This window comes from Monodelphis domestica, chromosome 4 (genome assembly GCF_027887165.1).
Source record: "Monodelphis domestica isolate mMonDom1 chromosome 4, mMonDom1.pri, whole genome shotgun sequence".
Classification (NCBI taxonomy): Eukaryota; Metazoa; Chordata; class Mammalia; order Didelphimorphia; family Didelphidae; genus Monodelphis; species Monodelphis domestica.
The window spans coordinates 6,242,353-6,266,269 of NC_077230.1; the positions used below are offsets into that span (position 1 = coordinate 6,242,353).

General features: G+C 38.3%; 3 protein-coding genes across 8 annotated transcripts in view; 2 read left to right on the plus strand and 1 right to left on the minus strand.

Moving 5' to 3' along the window:
- Positions 1–18,938, minus strand: part of USP16 (ubiquitin specific peptidase 16) — an 80,605-nt gene extending 61,667 nt beyond the window's left edge. Inside the window, exon 1 of one of the 5 annotated variants that reach the window (XM_007493145.3) lies at positions 18,800–18,938. Coding sequence is in view for 2 of the 5 variants with exons in the window: in XM_007493139.3 (XP_007493201.2) it covers positions 28–46 (19 nt within the window). In the remaining 3 variants the exon portion in view is untranslated. Of the gene's footprint in view, positions 1–27; positions 160–18,799 lie in introns of those variants that run through there. The other 4 variants (XM_056825979.1, XM_007493139.3, XM_056825980.1 and 1 more) reach the window with 4 other exon arrangements.
- On the plus strand, positions 143–4,461 carry RWDD2B (RWD domain containing 2B). 2 transcript variants are annotated; one of them, XM_007493138.3, is made up of 5 exons: positions 143–283; positions 1,276–1,488; positions 1,571–1,638; positions 1,789–2,151; positions 4,203–4,461. In XM_007493138.3, exons 2-5 carry the CDS (start codon positions 1,282–1,284, stop codon positions 4,435–4,437), a joined length of 873 nt encoding a protein of 290 aa, XP_007493200.1. In that variant the 5' UTR covers positions 143–283; positions 1,276–1,281; the 3' UTR covers positions 4,438–4,461. The 2 variants fall into 2 exon arrangements, with proteins under 2 accessions (XP_007493200.1, XP_001373329.1); XM_001373292.3 differs by lacking the exon at positions 143–283 and adding an exon at positions 314–561.
- An 83-nt stretch (positions 18,939–19,021) lies between the features above and the next one.
- LTN1 (listerin E3 ubiquitin protein ligase 1) overlaps positions 19,022–23,917 on the plus strand; it is a 117,991-nt gene continuing 113,095 nt past the window's right edge. The window contains exon 1 of the mRNA XM_007493136.3: positions 19,022–19,290. Coding sequence (XP_007493198.1) covers positions 19,249–19,290 — 42 coding nt within the window. The 5' untranslated portion in view covers positions 19,022–19,248. The remainder of the gene's footprint in view (positions 19,291–23,917) is intronic.

Below are 23,917 nucleotides of genomic sequence, written 5' to 3' on the forward strand. Positions count from 1 at the left end.
GGCGTGTCAAGAGAAGCAGGGACTCACCTACAGACACTGCTCCCATAGCTTCCTCTCTAAGGAGTCCGCGATTACCCTTGGGTCCCACCTCTTCTAAATGACGACTCAACCACGACAAAATCTACGCCCAGAACAGCTCCAGGCCCCGCGTTAATTTCCGGAAAGGGGCATTATGGGATAGTACTCAAAGCTTGAATTCCTCCAGCCGCTTACGCCTCCGCCTCCCCGAGATGCGCGCGCATCTCTCAGGGAGGACCCGGAAGCTTCGCTTCCCATTTCTAGGGTAGGTGACTCGGTGGGATCTCTCAGGTTCTCTGCTCCTCTGGCTGCGGCAGATTCCGAATTCAGAGATTTCATTCAAGCGCTTGCAGCACCCCATTCTATCTGTGGCCTCCTGAGAATCAATATTTCATTCTCACGCACCACCTTGGTCTACGACGGTCTTTTCGGGGCTCTTTGAGATCCTGCGCGCCACTTGGGGCGTAGAGGGGATGCGCTAGGGGATGAGGGTATCGGATTCACGCCAGTAGCCGACACCCTAGGAGAGCGTGAAAAAAGCAGGTAGCACACGGGAGCAATGCAGAAACATCCTGCCGTGCAATAAATACTCCATGCCAGTGTCAGAGCCACGCTGTTTCCTCTTGGCAGCTTGTCCTTTTCCCCAGTTAATTGCCTACCCGCAGGGGGGTGGGATGGATGGGGGGAGCATCGTCAATTCAGTCCAGCCCTTTCTCCCACCTCCCCGTTAATATACCTGTCGGACATCTCCCTTTCCACTCTGTGGTCTGAGAATGCATTTCTTGTGACTTTGGGCTGGGGCAGTTCAGCCGGGGCATCAGTAACCTCGTTTATATATTTAAAAAAAAAAAAAGACGCTTACAACGTTCTTTAAGATCCGGCTCCAAATCTGTGACCCTTGGGACCCTTACCCTCCGATTCCTCTAGTATCCACTCTCCCAAACGAATTGTTACTTCTCTGGGATTGGGGCCGCTCTGGCCAGATTTTGTAGCTACCATCTATGGGCTATAGAGACGACAGGTCACTTTCCTTACCATTAAGTTTAGCGTGTGAATCATAGTCTCTACTCCAGCTGCTTCCACTGTTTAAATTCCTTAGCCTCCCTTCAAATGAAAACAAGTTGAAGTGCAGGAGAAATAATAGCCATGTATGAACTTGGGACTTCTAGAGCATCAAGCACATCTTCATTTAGGAGGCCCCATTTTTTAATATTTCATGTTTTTAAAATCTTTTTTTTATCTCATTTTCCTAAACAGCCTAAAATGACTGAAATAAAGCAAGCTGAAGCTCAGCTTTCTGAATTAGATCTGCTCTCTAGTATGTTTCCTGATGAGAATGAATTCCTAGTACATGATCATCTGGCTTTAGCAGAACTGAAAGATTATGTGGAAAAGAGGACCACAGAAATGCCATCTTCAAAAGTTCACTTTACTATAAATATAAAACTACAGGTTTCTGATGAATCTATGGTAACTCACTTTCATTTTTAGAGGAAATATAGATGTATCAATTGTTAGTACAAAGTCCTAAAGCATTATTCTCTGTTTTCAGGTCATGTTTTCTTTGTCGTGTGCCCTCCCTTTTCAGTATCCTGCAATCCTGCCTGAAATTACTGTCAGGTATGTTATAAAACATAGAATATAAACAACAACAAGTATTAGAGAATTTCTTTCCCAAAGATTACATTAAAGAACTAAGACATTTTTGATATTTGAGATATTTGGTATAAGAAAATTTAAACACATTTTCTCTGCTTATATTTTTCATAGATCACATTCATTAAGTAGACCTCAGCAGTCCCAGCTGAACACAGATCTAACTGCATACCTTCAAAAAGGATACTGTGGGGAAGTCTGTATACTAAATGCAACAGAATGGGTTAAAGAACATGCATCTACTTATATCAAAAGAGAACCTTCATCTGCTGCTGCTAATACAACTCCAACTCATTCAACAGATGTAATTTTCACCAGACTTTGGATCTACAGCCATCACATTTACAACAAACACAAAAGAAAATATATTCTAGAATGGGCAAAGGATCTCACTCTCTCTGGGTTTAGCATGCCTGGGAAGCCTGGTATTATTTGTGTTGAAGGCTCACAAAGTACATGCGAAGAATTCTGGGCAAGGTTTGTTTATTTCTGATTGTTTTTTTCTATGTTATACAGTTCCTGATGTTACATTTGTTATTAAGTAATAATAAATTAAGAATTGATTGCCTTATATGTGTCAAGCACCATGGTAGGCTCTAGGATCCAAAATCAAAAAACGAAATACTTGTCTGTTTGTTTTTTTAAAGAACTTACCTTCTATTGAGAGAGAATGACATGTACATATAAATTCTATATTTTCATATGTAAGTATGTACAGAATAAACATGAGGGAGATAGGAAGAGAGAGTATTAGCAATTGGAAGAATTAGGAAAGTGTTCTTATCATAGGCAGTGCTTCAGATGTTTTGAAGAAAGTGAGAGATCCTATGAGGTCAACGTGAGAAGAAAGTACATGCCAGTCATGGGAGACAGCCAGGACAAGGAAATTTGAGATGGAGTTCTGTATAGAAGGAAAAGAAGTAGGCTGGTTTGACTAAACTTTAGAACGTTAGAAGAAGCATAATGTATAATGAAGCTGGAAAGAATGATTGAGGCCAACTTTTAAAAGGTTTTAAACCCATACAGAGGAATTTATATTTTATCCTCAAGGCAATAGAGCCATTGGAATTTGTTCAGGAGAGGAGTAACATGGTCAGATCTGCTTAAAGAAAATGATTCTTCAGCTATGTGGAGGATAAATTGGAGCGAGGAAAGACTTGAGTCAGTCTAGATAAAAGGGGTGAGGCCTAAAGTAATATGGTGGTTATGTGAGTAGAGAAAAGGAGTTGGAGGTGAGGAATGTAGAAAGAGAAAATGACAAGATGTGGTAACTGATTAAATATATGGGATGAGTGAAAATGAGGAGTTGGAGGTCACACTAAAACTATAAACCTGAAATACGGGGGAAATGACGGTGGCTTTAACATAAATAGGATAGTTTAGAAAAGGGCAGAGATGGAGGTAAGCAGTAAATCAGTTCTTTTGGGGATATGATGAATTTAAGATGGCTTTAGAATATCCAGTTTGAAATGTTTGGTAAGGAGTTGCAGATATTGGACTAGAGAGCTCAGAAGAGAAACTCTGACTTAATATATAGATAACTTGAGTCATCTGTATAATTTATGAGAACTGAGGAGACCTTTAAGAATGTAGAGAGAAAATAAAAAAGGTCCCAGGATGACAAATCTTGGATAACACTAATAATTAGAGATTCTGATATGGAAGTTGAACCAAAAAGAAGACTGAGAAGAAACAGTCAAAAAGGTAAAAAACAAAAACAAAAAAACAGAATAGGCTTGTCAAAAATCTTAGAGGAAGGTTGATTAATAGTGTCAGATGCAGAGGAGGGTCAGGAAAGATGAGAATTGAAAAAGAAACATATGAGTTGGCAATTAAGAGAAGATTGGTAACTTTGGAGAGCAGTTTCAGTTGAGCTGATAGAGCCAAAAGCCAGTTTGCTAAAGGTTGAGAAATAAGTGAAAGTTAAATGAGTACAGTCACCGTTTTCTAGGATTTTGGCTGAGAAAGGGAGGAGAAAAATAGGATAAGAGTTTGAGGGGCATAGTAGATGTAGTGGAAGTTGTTTTAAGGATTATCTATAATAATAAATATTTACATATTTCATTTTACACCTTATAGCTAGTGCAAGTATTGCCATTCTTATTTTACAGAATCCTAAGGATCAGAGGGGTTAGATGACTGCCTTAAAATAAACCAAAACAAACAGAAAGCCCTAATAAATGACAGGGCCAATATAGTACCATGTATAGTACATTATAGAAAGCAAACTGAATTTGGAGACAACCTAGGTTCTGATTCTGTCTCTGACAGTTACACATTGTGTAATCAGAGCACATCACTTGATCTGTCTAGATCTCTAAAATGAGGATCTTTTCCCCTATCTAAATCTATAATCATTAGTCCTTATCCTAAGTACAGTGTTCTTTCCACCATGTGCTAATCCTGTGAAAAACATTTCATTGCACTGAAAGGTGGGTTGATAAGTCAAATTCTATTGCCTCTATTTTTAAAAGTTCTTGAATGTACCTAACATTTTGAAAAAAATTCCTTTGAAAATTTCTTTCCAGACTCCGAAGATTAGCATGGAAGAGAATTTTAATCCGCCATAGAGAAGACATTACCTTTGATGGCACACATGCAGAAATGCAAAAACAAAGAAAATTTTTTAATTTTGAAGAAAAAGTTTTTGATACAAATGGAAACAGAGGAAATCACATGGATTTGGGTCAGCTTTATCAATTTTTAAATGCCAGAGGGTGTGCTGATGTTTTTCGTATTTACTTTGGCATAGAGGGGCAATAGTTGAATAAAATAACACAAGGAAGATTTTTTTTGGCCTTTTGTAGATGTTTGAATTTTCCTTCCCTTTCTATTTGTTTTCTGGGGAACTATTGAGTATTTTTAAACTTGGGTTGACACTTCCAGCCAGGACGGCTACTACCAGAACAAGGCAGCAGGCAGCTCAGCCTCCAGTGACCTACTCCATTAAAACCCTAAAAATAGCATAAGACCAAGAGATCATGAAATCTGAGACTAGACCAAGTGACTTTATCCCAGAACAACACAAAATGGTAACAAATCCAATAGAGAGTGGGAAAGCCAGTGTCCACACAAGCCAACAAGCTGGATGCCTCCCTGATAAACAGGACAGTTTTGGAAATAATGTGTCAAATTTTATTACATACTTTTTTAAAAGTCATATGGAATAGATTTAAGTTTCACATAATTCTTTTATGTTTTACTTTGTATGTAGAAATCTTTGCAAAAGTGAGAGGTGACTCCAGTTTTGATAATAAGATAATAAAAATCAACTTGGGACTTATATTGCAACAAATGGTATTTAGCTAAAGTGTGCCTCTTGAAATTATGTGTAGGCACAGCTAAGTGGCTCATTGAATAGAGAGCCAGGCCTAGAGAGGAGAAATCTTGGGTTCAAATTTGGGCTTCAGACACTTCGTAGCAAGTCACTTAACACCCACTGCCTAGCCCTTACTGCTTTTTTGTCTTGGAACCCATACTTAATATTGATTCTAGGAGAGAATGTAAGGTGTTTTTTTTTAAAGGAAAAAGTATAATGAGGATGGAGAGGAGGAAATATTGTATGGGTAAAGGCAATAATAACAGTGATAAGAGAAGATAGAATTGAGTTGTAAGTCATGATCCTGAAAGTTGACAAAAGGTTTTGAAATATTAACACTTTATAAAATGTAAGATTTTTGCTTTATTTTAACTTCATTTTTTTCATTTTCAAAGATCTTTTATTTCAAGAATAAGAGTACTCTATAATGGATGCTCTTTTATCTGCTGTGGTTAAAAATTTTATTACCCAGGGCCCACCTTGTCATGAGCCTCCACAAACTTAGGTGAGATTCTCAGACCAAAAAACAAATAATGTGATGTTGAATCTGTCTTATTAGCAATTCACTTACAGAGTGCTGAAGAACTGAGCACACCTTCATTTACATGCAGACTTTATTCAGAATCCAGCCTTTATTGCCTACTGCAACAAATTAAAACTGCATCACCCTCTTTTCAAGGCCCTCCATAATTAAACTCAAGTGAATGCCTTTTGTGGACTAACACTGTGGAAAATGCATAATAAGTTTAAGGTGTATTTCTCCTTTTAAGACAAGTACAATCGTGTAGAGGAGAAAGATAAAATAAACTCCAGGAACTCTTCAGTGAGGCAAGGCAGTTTCCAGATGAGTGATTACAAATAGTTCTCGGGGGTCTAGACTATGAAAAGATGACTGTGGACTTGAGCACTCAAGAGAAGTTTAGATGGAGGAAAGACCATTGGTATATGAGTAGGATTTTCACTGGCAGAATGTAGTGATGATGAGTAAAGGTAAAAGCCAGGAAATAAGGTCTGATAGCTAAAATGGGCTTAGAGTGACAATTTCTTGAGTGATAGCCTAAAAAAAGCCCAGACTTTGTCCTATTGGCAGTAAGAATCTTAGTTTTTTGAGCAGAGAAGTGACTTGATGCAAATAATATTTGATGAAGATTAATGGTCAGGGTAAGAATAGTACTTGACATAAATGATCTTTGAGCCCACAGCAACTTTCAGTGGTAGTAGATAGTAAAGGTATCACACTTCTTTTATAGCGGAGAAAGCAGGCTCAAAGAGAACAAAGAACTTGCCCATGATCACACAGCTAGTAAATGTCCTGAGTGGGATTTGAACCCTATTCTTCCAGAATCCAAATCCAGCATTCTCCACTATGCATGATTTAGACAGAGTATCTAATGAGGACACCAGTCATTTAAGCATAAGCTGATGAAAGTAGCAGCAATAAAATTAAAAAAAAAAAACAACCAGCCTTTTTTTAATGGAAAATATGGAGAGATGTAGGTTAGATAATAATAAAATTAAATAGGTTTGGAACTAGTCATAGCCATGATTAGAGAATAGTCGTTAATGCTTCAGTGTCAACTTAGAAAGACTATGCCAGTGGAACATACCAGGAATAGACCATCCTTTTGCCTGAGTAGCTAAGTGGCACAGTGGATAGAATGCTGGGCCTGATGAGGAAGACTCATCTTCCCGAGTTGAAATCTGGCCTCAGACACAAGCTGTGTGATCCTGGGCAAGTCACTTAACCCTGTTTGCCTCAATTCCTCATCTGTAAAATGAGTTAGAGAAGGAAATGACAAGCTGCTCTAGTTTCTTGATCAAGAAACCCCCAAATAGAGTCACAAAGAGGTGTATACAAACTCCTTCCCCTTGGTATTCAATGTTGTGATCAGTGACATGAATAAAGACATTAATCAGTCAATTAACATGTATTAAACAGCTAGGATGTACCAAGTAAAATACTAAGCCCTGGGAATATAAAGAAAAGAAAAAGACCCTGCTCTCAAGGAGCTCAGCTTCATGGAGACAGCCTACAATGATATCTATTATATAAAATAATCAGAGGGACTGCACTAGAATTGGGGCCGTGCAGAAAAGTCTGTAGTAGGTAGAACTTTAGCTGGAATATGAAGGAACTCCAGAGGCCGAAAAGATGGAAAGCTCTTGTAAACCTTAAAATTCCTTAGACTTATAAATGTTGGAAATTTCACCATTGGGAAATTTTATACTTGGAAAATTTCTTACTGATAGTCTATTGGAATGTGAACCCCATTGGCATGGGAGGTTCCTCCTCCTCCCTTCTTAAGATTACTTTAGGACAGAAACCTTTTGCTGAACAATGGAAAGGACTTTGACCTATGCTTAAGCATAGAACAGGAATTTCTTTGAGTCATGATTGATTTTAGAATTGATACAATGGAGATACTTGGAATCAATCTCCACCCTACTCAGTCCTAACAGGATTGAGGAAGGGCTGCAGCATAGATCAAAATTTAATTATTCCAATCTCTACCCTACTCAGGTTAACAGGATTTAGGAAGGGCTGTAGCAAAGGATCAAAGATTTAATTATTTGAAAATATGACCTTCAACAGACATGTGCAAAGCCAGAGACCTCTGGGCGGTCCTGGGTTAAGCTAGAGCCTCCATTGGCACAAGGAAATTGATGGACACGTGATTGGTAGATGTGAGGACTGAGGGGAGGGAACTTGGATGGTTTCCTTAAAGATAGAGGGGTCTGAAGACTCAAGGTGGTGGTTGAGGAGTTTGTCTGAGTGGTTGGAGTGTGCTCTGAGAAGCTTGCTCTGAAGGAAGCTGAAGGTGGGGCCTCTGAGACTGTTTCTCCATTTTGGTCACGTGAGTAATAGGGACTGATCTCTTTTCTTTGCCCCAGCTATCTAAGGGCTTGGGCCTTTTGGCCCAGCCTAAACAGAAGGGGTATTTAAGCCCTATTCCCTTCTCTCCCCTTTCTCTCTCCCCCTCTCTCTCTATCTCTAATTCCTTTCTTCCTCCTGTTTGTAATTAAACTCCATAAAAGGTTGACTGCTGACTTGAGTTTTCATTTAGGAATTACATAGCTGAATTCCTTGGCAACCTTAAATTGATATATATCAGTCTTTTAAAGTGATTTTCTTGTCACACTCTCCAGGCAAAGGGGACAACCACATGCTAATGAAATCTCAGATGATAAATAAAACTGGGAAGGAGAGTTAACATGTTGGGTGGCATTTAGAATCCCAAACTATTTTTGTAGGCACCGACTTCAGGATGAAATTGAATGGAGAGAAATAGACTCAAGAAATCAATTTCACACTGACCAGATGGGAACGCAGACAAATGAAAAAAGAATCGGGGGGTATGAATGGACTACATTCCATGGCAGCAGCCTGGTATTCCTGAGATACATTAAGGAGGTGATACTTCCACAGTACTGTGCCCTGGTCAGACAACAAGTGAACTGTTTTCTGTTCTGGGCAGTGACAGTTTTGATTAGGAGATTACAGGAAGGGCCCAGTTCTTGAAACATGCAGATATTTACTGACTGATGCCCATCTCTAACATGCAAAGGTCGTTCACTACCTTGTTCCAATCTAAGTGACATGGAAGGTTGGGGTGAAACTTTCTAGCTTTGCATGACTGAGGAGCTGGTACTCTCTGATGACTAGAAAATCTAATTAACTAAGAAGCAAGAAGGTGACGCCTAGGAATTACTGAGCCAGAGCGGAGCTGGCATGAAAAAGAGACAATCCAATTATCTCTGTCTTCCTCCATGTCAGTGAGTAAAAGCAAGAAATATTTTGAGTTGCCAAGTGAGGGTGTAAAAAGTATCATTATTTAAATGGCAAAGTTTAAATTCCTTTTTAGAAGAATTTTAGATAAAGAAAGATGCTACCTCCCTGACTCCAGAAACTGAACTGTTGGAGAAGACACCATGAAGATGCCTCCAGACCACAGGCTGCACAAGAATGAACTTTGGGTGTGGTTGATTGAACATTTATTTGTAGGTATACTTTCATGCCAAAGGGGACTGCCCCTAACTGACTTTTTGTCAATGCGTCCAGCAATTATTGGTTTTGTTCTTTTTTTCTCTCTTATCCTCAAATTATTGTAATCTTTAAATTGATTATGTTTTTAGGATCCTTTGTGGAAGTCCTTCTTCCCAGAGGATCAAACGGAGATATGTAAAAATGGAGACTTGAATCCAGGACTTCAATCCCCAGAAGTCCTTGCTCCACTTCTCCAGAATGCTTTGTAATATCACTGAATTCTCACCTGGGCCGAGATCGAGATGGGGTATTTAACTTGATTGGAAAGGCTTCTGGGCCTCTCTTTTCTTTCCTGTTTCTGCTTGCAAACAGACGGGTCTTTCATGATATAGGTGAGGTTGTCTAGGCCTTTCTCTAGCCTAGACACATGCTTTTCTTACTTGTATATTCTTAAGTTCTTAATCTTAAATAAACCTCTAAAAATATAATACTCCTTGCAGAGAGAAACTAATTTCTACCCTGCCTCAGTTTCCCCAAATTTTAACTGTTACAAGGGGAAGGTTACTTGCTTCCATAGTACTTTAAGTCTGAGGGCAGGAAATTGTAGGTAAGATGATGACATATTAGGACCTAAAGGAGCCCAGTAGAACTCCAAAAATGCATTATTAGGCATAATGATAAAAACCAAGAGAATAAGTCATAAATGCCTCTAGTCCAAAGTTCCACAAAAAGACTGTCAGAATCTTAAGGAAATCAAAGAAAAGCTAGGGTAGGGGAAAGGTGAAGTACAAAACAGGTGCTGGGGTCAGAGAAGAACTCAGTGTGTAGTGAAACTAGGGGGAGAGGGAACCAGGAACTTCATTTATGACAGGAGACAAGACCATACCAGCATCCTGAAAGCTTGCACCTAATCAAAATTCAAGGAGCCTGGCTCTAGAAGATAAAGTCAGAGAATTCTTTTGGAGGGCAGGGCCTAGACTTCAGTCACCAACTGAACACAAGGCTGTGAAAACTTTGAAGAAATCATAAAACGTAATGGTAAATATCTTAATCCTAAAGAATAAAACAGATAAAAAAGAACAATCTAAAAATCTCAGTGAAAATGACTACAACTTTTGAGATACAGTTAAGGTAATCATAAGGATAAAATGGATATCTCTATAATGCTTTCTTTCATCAACAAAAATGGAGAAAGAACAAGTCGATGAAGTGGTGATGCAACAAAATAGCCAGAAATGCAAGAATTTTTTAAAATCTTTTTTTTGTTTCTATATTTGTTAGAATAGGGTTTTTTTTTGGTTGTTTTGGAGGAGTGGGAAGGTCAGAGGGAAAGGGCAAGAAAGAAAAAAAGGAAGAGAACAAATAAAGAAAAAAGGGTTATTGAAGCTTCTTTTCAAAAAACACAGCAGAGGTGGCAATGAACTGAGAGCCAGGGCTAGAGGTGGGAGGTCCTGTGTTTAAATTTGGCCTCAGATACTTTCTAACTGTGTGATCATGGACAAGTCATTTAATCCCCCATTGCCTAGCCCTTACCTCTCTTCTGGCTTGGAACCAATACACAGTATTGATTCTAAGACAGAAGGCAAGGATTGTTAAAAAAAAAAATACAAACAGAGAAAGAATCACAAATAAATAGGACATCTTTGCAAGCTACAGGTTGAACTTCTATGCATACTTAGAAAAAGAAGCTAGAGACAATATAGACTTGCAGTTTCATGTAGGATGTTCATCCCTCATAATTTTCACCTCAAAATGAAAATGAAATTTTTTAACAAGAGCGAAAAAAAGTGACAGGGATGGGTTTTAAACTTGTCTTTTCTAACTTAAAAAAAAAAAAAAAGCTTACTCTTCCCAGAGATCTTCTTTGTGCAAATGGAGAATGACTCCAAGTTGAGGAGGAATATCTTGTACAACTATTTATACCACTTTAATAAAAATGCCCTTTGATACATTCTTAATTAAATTCAACTGAGTGTGATTGATACTGAAGGATATTGGTGGAGACAGATGTATTAGAAACCCCAGCCTGTAAGGGTGACCTCTAAAGACCTAAGGAGCAATAGGATGCCTTCTGGGGGCCTGGCCATAAGGAGGCTATCCCAGAGGAGGTGAGATTTAGTAACTGTAAAGAATTCAGAGGACAAATTGAATGCCAAAGACTCGGAGTCCAAATGAAGGACTGATTGATGGTTAGCCTAGAGAAGAGGACATGATTATTATTTCCACGTATGTTTGAACTGCTGTGGTGGAAGAGCAACTTAAGTTTTTATGCATGTCTTCAGAACTAGAAAAAATAAGGAGTAATTTAAAAGTCAAATTTAATCTTAATGTCAGGAAAAACTAGTAACTAGAATGATAGGTATGTGAGAGGCAGTGTTAAATAGTGGGTGAAGATCTGGCCTCAGAGCCTGAGTTCAAGACTTACTTCTGACATATACTGATGTTATGAACTTGAACATCTAAGTTGCAAGAGTATTGCCAAATTGCTTTCGTAGGGGGAGTGCCTCACCCAAGAGTTTCTTTACCAGTGAAATCACAGTTCTAGGTTCTATCCCTAAATGAAATGGGCTGCCTTAAGATGGGAGCATTTCATATGTTACAGAATAATTTTTTCCTGATTTCACATATACAATTTTTTTAGCATTTAAAATTTTCCAGCATTTTAAAAAACATTTTGCAATCCACATTCCTCCCTCCGCCCTCCCTGAGGTCAAACAATATAAATTACACATGTGCTGTTGTGCAACACGTATTTCAATATTCATCATGTTGTGAAAGAAGATATATCTCACATTCAGGAAAAAATTCATCAAGGAAATAAAATGCTTCAATCTGCCTTCACACTATCAGTTCATTCTATGATATTGGATAGCCTTTTTCATCATGAGTCTCTTAGGGTTGTCTTGGGTCCTTGCATTGTAAATAACAATTAAGTCATTCACAGTTGATCATAGTACAATACTGATGCTATTGTATACAATATTATCCAGCTTCTGCTTACTTCACTTTGTATCAGTTCATAGAAGTCTTTCTAAGACCATATTTGTTCATCATTTCTTAAATAGTATTCCATAAAACCATATACCACAACTTGGTCAGCCATTCCCTAACAGATGAATATCCCCACAATTTTTAATTCTTCACTACAACAAAAAGATCTACTATAAATATTTTTGTATAAGTCTTTTTCTCTTTTCTTTGATCTCTTTGGGAGACAGACCTCTTAGTGGTATTTTCTGGGTTGAAGGGTATGCACAATTTTATAGGGCGGTTCCCAATTGCTCCCCAGAATCAGAGTCCCAGTTTTCCCACATTCCTGCCAACATGTATCATTTTCCTTTCCAATCTGATAGGTGTGAAGTGGTACTGCAGAGTTGTTTTAATTTGCATTTCTCTAATAATTATTTGGAACATTTTTTCATATAACTACAGGTAGTTTAGATTTCTTCATCTGAGAATTACCTGTTTATAACCTTTGACCCTTTATCAAATGAGGAATGACAAAACAAAATTTCTTTACATTTGTTTTTAAAACTTTTGAGTCCCAAATTCTTTTCTTCCCTCTCTCTTCTCCCACCTCCATGAGAAAGCAAGCAATCTGATATAGATAATGCATGAGATGTCATGCAAAACACCTCCATAAGAGTCATTTTACAAATTGGAAAATGAAGGGATGCCCTTTGATTGGGGAAGGCTGGCGCTCTCTGTTGGTGATGGAATCCTATTGTGCTCAAAGGAATAATGAACTGGAGGGATTCCATGGGAACTAGAACAACCTCCAGGAAGTGATGCAGAGTGAGAGGAGCAGAGCCAGGAGAACGTTGTACATAGAGACTGATACACTATGGTACAATCGTACGTAATGGACTTCTCCATTAGTGGCAATGCAGTGATCCAGGACAATTCTGAGGGACTTATGAGATAGATGCTGTCCACATCCAGAGAAAGAACTGGGGGAGTAGAAATATAGAAGAAAAACAACTGTTTGATCACATGGTTCAATAGGGATATGATTGGGGATGTAGACTCTAAATGATCACTCTGATGCAAATATCAATAATATGGAAATAGATCTTGATCAATGACACATGTAAAACCCAGTGGGATCACTCATTGGCTATGGGAGGGGGTGGGAGAAGGGGAGAGAAAGAACATGAATCATGTAACCATGGAAAAGATATTCTCAATTAATTAATTAAACAAATAAACTTAATTTTTAAAAAAAGTCATTTTATCAATGAAAACATAGACCAACCCCCCCCCAAAAAAACCAAGAACACTAAAGAAAAATTTAAAAGTATGCCTCCATCCGCATTCAGATTCCATTAATTCTTTCCCTGAGGGTGAATAGCATTTTTCATCATAAATCCATAGGAATTTTCTTGGATCATGTATTGCTGGGAATAGCTGTCATTCACGTTGATCATCCTATAATATTTCAGTTACTGTGTACAATTTTCTCTTGGTTCTGCTCATTTCAAGTTGCACCAGTTTATAGAAGTCTTTTCCGGTTTTTCTGAAAGTGCCCTGCTCATCATTTCTTATGGCACAACAGTGTTCCATCACAATCATATACCACAGCTAGTTTGGGCTTTCCCCATTGATGGGCATCCCCAGGGAACGATTTGAACACAGTCCAGTGTATATTGAGGAGCCTGCAGATTGACTCAAGACATTTTCTGAATAGAGATTGCCTTTATTCAACACCTGTCTTTTGATGTCCTACTTAACCCTTAAATCTTACTTCTCTAAGAAGTCTTTCCTTGGAAATAACCTGCTCCAGGGCTCCGGTAACACTTTATTTTGTAGCACACTTAATACATTTACCACTTTGTGTTTATTAAATAACTATTTTAATGTCTCCTTGTCCTATTAGATTGTAAGCCCTTTACGAGTAGGGATCATATCTTTGTATCTTGCTCACATGTAGCAGAGTGTTGGACACTTCCTTGGCATTTAATAGATGTCTATTGATTGTCTTTTGATTAATAGGTTGATTAGCAGACCACGAGAGATATATAAGTGGCCCAGGAATTAGAACCCATTATCTGCAGGAGTCACTTCTTTATCGTGAGGACCAAATTAGTATGGGCTTGGTCAGCATTCCTCAGTTGACGGGGAGCCACTTTGTTTTCAGTTCTTTGCTAAAGCAAGAACTACCATAAAAGATAATGATATTATCTTAAAGATAAAGGCAACAGAAGGGGCAGCTAAGTAGTTAAGTAGATTGAAAGTCAGGTCTAGAGACAGGGGCCCTGGGTTCAAATTTGGCCTCAGACATTTTGTAGCTGTGTAAACCTGGGCAAGTCATTACCACTCTTCTGCCTTGGAACCAATACACAACATTGATTCTAAGATGGAAAGTAAGAGTTTAAAGAAAAACAAATAAACAAACAAAAAAACAATGACACAACATGTTAAAATTCCTATTAAACAGATAAATAAAACTAGAAGGTGGTTTTATGAAAATAAACCCATAAAATAGATAAGCCATTATTTAATTTGGTTTAAAAAAAAAGAAAACCAAACTACAAATATAAAAAATGAAAAGGGTGGATAGGTCACCAATGACAAGGAAATGGCAAATCACTTTTAATATCTTTGCCAAGAAAATCCCAAATGTAGTTATGGGCAGCTAGGTAGCAAAGTGGCTTTTAGACAGTAAGACTTATCTTCCTGAGTTCAAATCTGACCTCAGACATGTGTTACCTATATGACCCTAGGCAAGTCACAATTCTGCCTCCGTTTCCTCATCTGTAAAATGAGCTAGAGAAGGAAATAGCAAACCAGTCCAGTGTCATTGCCAAAAAACCCAAAATAGGGTTATGAAGAGTTGAACATAACTAAAATGATTCAAGAACAACAAAACTTAAGATAAAATTAAAACAATTGTTAATTATTTTGCCTAATTGTGTGCTAATAAAACTGACAATCTAAGTGAAATGGATAACTATTTACCCTCCAAAAATTGTCCAGATTCACAGAAGAGGAAAGAAATATTTAAATAGCCCTATTTTAGAAAAAGAAATTTAACATGTCATAACTGAGCTTCCTATGGAAAAATTCCCTGGATTCTTAAAAACAATAGAAATCATAGGAATCAATGGAGCCTTTTAAAAATGATAACTAATATCTATCTAAAACCAAGAACAAACATTTTCTATAATATGGATAAACTAGAAGCCTTTCCAATAAGATAAAAGGTGAAGCAAATATGTCCAGTTATCACCACTATTATTCAATAGAGTACTAGAAATGTTAGCTATAATAGTAAAACAAGAAAAAGACATTGAAAGAATAAAAATACACAAAGAATAAACAAAATTATACTTAGAGAACCCTAGAAAATCAACTAAAAAACTAATTGAAACCATTAACAACTTTAGCAAAGCTGATGGATATAAAACAAATCCACATAAGTTATATATTTTCAACAAAAAAGCAGGTTGAGATAGAGAAATTTCATTTGAAATTACTATAGATAGTATAAAATACTTGAGAATCTAACTGCCAAGATAAATCCACGAAGTATATAAATACAATTACAAAACACTTTTCATACAAATAAGACAGACCTAAAGAGAGAAATATTAATTGTTCATGAGTTGGCCAAGCTAATGTAATAAAAATGACAATTTAACTTAAATTAATTTGTTTTTTTTTCAGTGTCATACTGATCAAACTGCTAAAGAATTACTTTATACAACTAGAAAAATAATAACAAAATTTATCTGGGAGAACAAAAATTCAAGAATATCTAGGGAATCAATGAAAAATGTGAAAAAAGGCAACTTAGCAGTCTAGATTTCAAACTATATTGCAAAGTAGTGTAAGATTTAGATTAATATCAATAACTCCCAGTATTATATTTTATAAGATTTATTAGTAATCAATTGAAGTAGAAAAAAATAAAAAATAGAAGTACAAAGCTTAAGTATGACCAGGTGAGTAAACTTTCCTGCCAAGCTTCCGGGTTCCCCCCCCCCCCCCCCCCAGCCTCCACAGTCACATTTCAGGAAGGAGAGTGGTAAGGGCTAGGCAATGGGGGGTAATTAAATGACCTGCAGAGGGGCTGTACCTGAGCAAGGTGAAGGAAGCCCCTTGCCTGGTCTCAGTCCACGGGGCCTGAGCATGTCCTGGCAGGTGCCATAGAACCTCAAGTTCCTGAAGGTGAAGGACATGAAGTACGAGATGTGGATCCAGGAGCAAGGGGAGAATGGTAGTAATCATCAAAACAATCTAGTACTGTTTAAGAAATAGAATGAACTTAGTATTTGATAAACTCAAAGACCTCATTATTTGACAAAAATTGTTGGGAAAATTAAAGCAATTTGGCAGAAGCTAGGCACAGACCAATATCTAACAAATAACAGACATAAAAAGTAATATTACAAATAAATTAGGGGAATATAGAAAAATGTATCTGAGCTATGGATAAAGAAACATTTATGACGAAACAAGAAAAAGAAAGGTTCATGGGAAGTAAAATGGGTAATTTTGATTACATGAAATTAAAAAGGTTTTGCACAAAAAACTTATGAAACCGAAATTAGAAGTAAAGCAAGAAACTGGGGAAAAATTATAGCAAGTTTCTCTATAAAAGTCTTATTTCTGAAATAAATAAATAAATATATATATATATATATATATAGAATTGAGTCAAATTTATAAAAATATGAGCCATTCCCCAATTGATAATTTTTCAAAGGATATAAAGAGGCAGGTTTTAGAAAATATAATTAACACATAAAAATTCTCTAAATCACTAATAATTAAAGAAATCCAAAGTAAAACAACTCAGGTTTCCTCACATAGATTCATAAATTGAAAGAAAAGAAAAATAACATGAAAAGAAAAAATGCTGTAGGGGATGTGGAAAAATAGGGACACTCATGCACTGTTGGTAGAGTTGTGAACTAGTCCAATTGTTCTGGGGAATAATTTGGAACTTTGTCTAAAGGGCTATGAAACTGTGCATATCCTTTGACCCAGTAATACCATTTAGTAGTAGTTCTCCATTCCAAAGAGATCAAATAAAAAGGAAAAAAGCCTAGACATAACAAAATGGTTGTAGCATCTCTTTTTGTGGTGGCAAAAAAATGGAAATTCTTGAGGGGATACCCATCAACTGAGGAATGGCTAGACAAGTTGTGGTATGGAATAATACTATTGTGCTAGAAGATATGACAGGTAAGGATTGTTTCAGAAAACCTTAGGAAGATTTATATGAACCCATGCAAAGTGAAGTGAGCAGGACCAAAAGAATGTCATATAAAGTAATAACTATTACAACGATGATTAACTGTGAAAGGCTTAGCTATTCTCAGCAGTAGGAAGTGATTCCTACCTCCAGGATTCTCTGTTTGGCATTCAAAGCCTTTCATAACCTGCTTTCCCCCCATCCTTTCCAGTTACATACTGGACAATCCAGTGATACTGGCATCCTTAATGTTCCTCTCATAATGAATAGTGTATTTTCACTTACTGTTCCCCAAGCCTGTAATGTTTTCCCTTTTCATCTCCACCTCTTGGCTTCTGAATTCAAATGGTACTATGATACCACCTTCTTACAGGAAGCCTTTTCTGATCTCCCTTAATTTTAATGTCTTCCTTTTCAGATAATCTCCAATTTATTATGTATATATCTTATTTATAAATACTTGTTTATATCACACTATTAGACTGTGAGCCTCTTGAGAGCAGGGGCTTTTAAAAATTTTTTGTGGTATCCCAGTCTTGGTACAGAATAGATATTTAATAAACGCTGACTGTCACAATGGAAGCAGAACCCATGAAAAGATATATGGTGGATATTAGAAGATTGCAGCCTGTTACCAAGAGCATAGACATAAGAAGTGGAAGAAAAGGCATCCATCCATCCCCAAGGCCACCTATCATCAGAAATGGAGGTTGACCTTTGTAAATAGCAAGAGGAGGACTAGATGGATACACAGAGGGTTACAATGGAATCAGTACAATATTAAAAGCCTCAGGGTAAGGTTTTATCTAAAGTCACAGAAAGCAGCACACAAGATGAAATAATCCAAGTGGGTTGAGATTTGCAGGAGTGGAAAGAGTACAAACTCACATTCACTAGCATTTTAAGGTTTGCAAAGGGATTTCTCCTCAGAACCCTCTTGGGCTCTAGGTATTATTTGCCTTTTACACAGGAGGCAACTGGACACAGAGGTTAATTTACTTAAGGAATATCAGTTCTTTGTTGTCCTGTTGTAGGAAGGGAGCAAATAATTTCCTCTTGCCAAGGGTGAGGGGAAAGATGCCTAGGCAAGTCCTTTCACCATTTCACCTCTTCAGGCCTTGGGACCCCACTTGTCAGGAAGGATGATGGGAAGTTTCAGTACCTTTAGCTCGAGGGTCCTGTGATTGTGATTTTGTGAAGTGAACATTTTAAAAAAGTTTATTATAAATTCAATCATCGCATAAACATTTCTGTGTGCAAAGGACAAATAAAGGCTGCATAGGAAACTAAACTTTTAGCCTTAAAAAAGCGTGTATTTGTTAGAGAATTAATGGAGCTGGCGGTGTCCTGACCTTCTTTCCCTTGTGCGTATCTCTAAAGACTTACTGGCGCCTTTCTGGTCTTTCTCTCTCCTTCTCCGCTCCCTTCTCCCCAGTACAAGCCCTACCTTTCCACGTTTAGTCTAGCCAGACAATCAACACAGGTCATGAGTGCCAGAGCTTTTCCACCAGCACAGCGCTGACGTTAAAAAGCAGCTTCAAGACCTCGAAGCAGCGACTTTGCCTAATCTCACTTACTGATGGACGCAACAAAAAGAGCTCCTTAAATGAATAAAACCCACCGAGGCACCCTAAGTTCCGAACGTCCCAGACGGAAGCTCACGTGGCCAAAGGGAGGGGAACACCGATCCTAGGAATCGCGGAAGTGACGCATTCTTTCTGGTGCCTTCAGTTCTCTCCTCCTGGCCCGGCTCCTGCACTTACCCTAGCTCTAGTCCCTGCCCCTGCCCCTCCTATCCTACATTGCCCTAGGGCAGGGCTTTACACTATGACGTTTCCTAGTGCTAAGGAGAGAAAGATAGGGTTGGGTTTTTTGGGGGGGGGGGGGCGGGTGGCGGGAGGTGGAGGGAGGCGGGCTGCGGGAGGGGGGAGGGAAAGGGAAGGGGACGCTGTTTTCCCCGTAGCTCTCTTCCGGTGGGCGCTGCGTGCCCGGAAGTCTCTCTTCTGGCTGAGAGATCGGGTTCGCGCGAAGTCCGGGTAACCTGGGACTCGCCTGACGGTGGCAGATGCCATGGGTGGGAAGAACAAGCAGCGGACGAAGGGAAATGTGAGGGTGAGTAGAGCTGGAGGGCTGATTCTCGGAGAAAGGGACCCCGGCTTCTGGGAGTCCGGAGACGGTTGAGCGCCAGTGCCCTCTTCTCTCCGGGTTGTTGCTCCGTCATTCCTAGTGTCCTGTTAGCGCTGGAAGGAACTTCCGAGGCCATCTTAGGCCAAATCCCCAATTTACGGGAAAAGAACATATTCTTGATTCGTTCACGTTTGCAGCTGTGATTTTTGAGAGCTCGTTGCAAGTGAAGGGATTATCGGTCCGTTAGTTATCTTATTCAAACGCCACCCCTGGCGCCTCCCTCCCCTCACCCTCTTTTCTAAGTCGGACAGTTGCCCAGATGTCAGTTTGTCCTGAGCTCACCTTTCTCGGCCAACACCTTGAAAAAGTTCTTCCGGCCAACATGACTTTCTCCCAACTAACTCCACACCTAGCCATCCCTGCCAACTCTCCTCCGAATACTTCCCGAAGAGCATTATTACGTGCTCTCATTTCTTTTCTGTAGCATTTATAATGTTGATCACCCAGTCCTGGATACACTTGTTTCCATCGCCTTCAGTAAGACAAGCCCTGGTTTGCCTTTAACTGTCATTTACTATTCCAACCCTTTAAAGACTGGCAAAATCTTAAGAGATTCACAGAGATCTCACCAGCTGTTACGGATTTAGTCATCTTTCCACTGATGGTTCTCCTACCTACCTGCCCAGCCCAGACTTCTGCTTAGCTCCAATCTATCTGCCTTTCAGACATCTCAAATTGGATGTTCAAGTAGATATCTGAAACTCAGCATGTCCCAAATTGGACTCCCCTTCCCCCCTACCCTCTTCTGACTTTCCTATTGCTATTGAGGCCATCCCCATCTTATTCTCCCAGGCTCTAAAGCTAGGTAGCATCCTCCAGCATCCCATCTATTGCTAAGGCTTGTCCATTCTACCTTTGCATCATCCCTCATGAAGACCCTCCTCCCCTTGGACCCAGCTGCTACTCTTGTTCAGGCCCTTATCACCTCACACTTGGACCACTGAAAGCCTGGTGCTTTCTCTCTCTGCCTGTAATCCTACCCAATCCAGTACATCTTCCATGCAGTTAGTTTCCTGTAGAGCTGGTCTGACCAGGTGCACTACCCCTTGAACATCTATTCATTAAACTCAAGTGGCTCCCTTTTACACTCCACCATCAATAGAAAATCCTCTGGCTTTTAAAGCCCTTCATAACCTGGCTCCTTCCTACTTTCCCAACTTTCCACATGAACTCTGATTCAGTTGCTGTGACAGTGGAACAGTGCTGCTTTGCAAGCTATTCTGTCTTTTGACCCTGCCTTTTCACTGGCAGTTGCCCATGTCTGAAATGCTGTTCCTCTTCATCTTTAGCTCTTGACCTCCTTTATGTTTCATCTAAAGTTCCTTCTTCTGCAAGGAGCTTTTCCCAGTCCTTGGTGTATGCTTGGTTACATGTCTCCCCCATTAGACTGAGCAAGGACTATTTATTTGTCTTCTTATCCCCAGTTTTAGCACAGATGAGTTGCCCCATAAGTTTTTAAGTATTTAAAATGTTTGATATATACGCTCCCATAATTTTCCTTCTCCCTGCTGAAGTTAGATTTTTTCCTTATGAAACATCCTGATGTGAAGAGATGTTCACATCTGAAAAATAAAACTTTGGAGATTTAAAAGAGATTCTTGTTTAGTCCAGGTTTTTTTTTTTTTTGGTGTGTGTGTGTGTGTGTGTTTGGATGATGTTTTGACTGACATCATTTCTTCTCCAAACCCTTTTACACACAGCTAATGTTTGAGTTAATTCATTTATCACAGAGATGTTGGCTAATCTCAAAAAGCATTTTATCAACATTTTAACTTTGCCATTTTATAGCATATCAGTCTCTATTTTCCATTCAGTGAAGAACTTATGTTACTAAGTATAGAAATGGGTTGTCTAGTATTTTTATCTAGTTTAAAGAAGTAGCATTAGGCAAGAGGTGATGTTGAGGGCCTGAAGGAGAGTATGGCTTTGCGTGGCAGTGATGGGGGCTATGAAAGTTGAGGCACAAGGAGGGAGGGGTTGGTCAAGAATGATCCCTATATGTGAACCCAGGTGCCTGGCAAGGTTGTGTTGTCCACTACATGAACTGATGCAAAGTAAAATGAACAGAACATTGACCACAGTGACAGCAACATTATATGATGAATATTTATGAATGACTTAGCTATTCCTAGCAATACAGTGATCCAAGAAAATCCTCAAGGACTCATGAAAAATGCTGTCTGCCCTCAAGAGAAAGAATGCAGAGACATAGTATATTTCACTTTATTTTTTAGCTTCCTTTTGCTTGTTTGAGTTCTCTTTCCCAAAAGGACTAATATGGAAAGATGTTTTACACGATTACACATGTAAAGTCTATAAAGATTGCTTGCTGTTTGGGGAAGGGGAGAGGCTGAGAGTTTGATTCAAATGTAAACAAAAATGACAGTGAAAATTTTTTTCATGTAATTAAATTAAAAAAAATAAAATATTGGCAAATAAAAAAAATATTATGCTGTCTACCGCAGAAACCAGGATTTGTGAGAAGGGAGATGAATTTGAAGAGGGAGAAATAATGTTTGGATGTGTGTGATTTGAAATGCTTTTAGGACATCTCACAAGAGATATCCATTAAACTATGGGCTATGAGGGACTGGAGTTGTGGTAAAGAAACTAAGGCTTTGATATTGATTTGAAAGTCAAATCTCATGCACAAACACATGTTGTTAACATGTTACAAATAGGAGTAGAAACATTGAAAAATAATTAGATAATGTATTTAAAGCACTTAGCAAACTGTGGATTATTATTAATATACCCAACCCACTTTGATGCCCATTGTCTTTTGTTCACTTGAAATTCCAATTCTTCAGAATTGTTGTATTCCCAGATCATCATAAATATAAAACCATATGACTTAGAATATGCAAATATCGAATGAAAGTCTTAGGAAATTAATGCTTGGTGGAGGGTGAACTTGAGTAAAACAAGCACTAGAGTAGAAATAGAAACCAGTCTCCTTTAGAGTTTATTCTGATATTATTTTTAATCTCTTTAAATTTTTCTTGATAGTTTTATGTTTGTAACCTAACCATTTTTTTCCTCAGAGGGCTATGCTAATTTTGGTGTTTCCTCTCTTTTTGGAGGGGGTTTACCCCTTGGGTTTCTCTTTAGCTATAGTATTTCTTTACTATGTTCTGGATTTTCTTCTACTTATATTTTCAGCCTTAATTCCTTGGTAGGAACTTGTGTTCATGACAGTCAGCCAGGTCCGCTCCAGTATTTGGATGGTTGAATAGATCTTTTTTTTTTATCTTGTCCCCTCTTTATTCTAAATGTTACCCCTGCAGAAGACCTAGATAAAGTGGCTGATATTCAACTTATCTCTCTACCTCAAACCAAGGTTTTTGCCTCTGTATGTCTTGTGTTTTGATCAGGTAGGCTTGGAGTCTAGCCTCAAGTTCATTTGTGGGAACTTGGACTGGCTTCCTTAGGAGGCTCCTCACTTCTGCTAGTCATGTTTACCATGTTTATTTAAGAGCTTGCTGACTTCCCTGGTTATCACAGCGTCTATCATTCTTTGTCAGTTTTTCTCTGTGTTTTTGTTTTATTTTGCTGTTCCTGTATTAGATGGAGGTGCTTGTTTCTGTTTCTTTTTGGTTTTCTCTATCATTGATTTTTCTGGGGTCTTTTTGAGATATTTGTTGAGATTTTTTTGGTGGGGAGAGTTGGACTTCTCCGTCCTTCTTTATCACTATCTTAGTCATAAATCTAACAGTGACACCATTACACATAGAAAAATAGTCTGGCCCAGAAGTAGAGGAACAAAGATTAGAAGATCAGCTAGACTAGACTAAGTAGAAACAGAATAAATGTGTGCTGAAGGCAACACAGTTTTAAGGGTTTTGAGCTTAATTTTCCAGCTATCTGAAAGGAGGAATAAATCAAAATGTTTAGGCAAAATCACAAACCTTATTTATTATTTTTTTTTGCTATAAGAAGGCATTTGGGAAAATGTCAATAATTACTGAATTTATATGCCCAATTTACCATCTTAATGACATCTTAGAAATTGATCTATACTCACATCAAAGGAATTCTCAAAGCATGAGATCTTTGTAAATAATATTGTTCAATAGTTCACATCTTTATAGTCACATGATTGAACTTGTAGAGAATATGAGATGTCCTTACGTTAATTATTGAGCTATTAAAAAAGATTTGGGATGATGGAAGTACCTTCTTAAGTGATCTCCTTTAATAAGATGTCTCTTGTGAATAAGTTAAAACCACACAAGATTGTTTGAAAGACAGAGAATTGTAACCTTACTGGGTGGCTTTCTGAGTAGTAACATCAAGGGAGACGTGAAACGAGATCCATTTACTTGCCAAAGGTGTTTGCCATTGTCATCTAGGCCATCGAGGACAGTCAGGATCATTATCTATGTGAGCTCCAATGGATTGTTAATTTAGGTAAAAGGTTTAGTTTGATTTTATAGTTGTAGATATGGTTAGAGATTCAGAACTTTGAAGAAACCTTAGAGGTGATCTTGGCCAGCCTCCTTTTGTTTTGCTTTGGTTTGGTTTATAATGGAGTGATTGGCCCAAGGTTTGA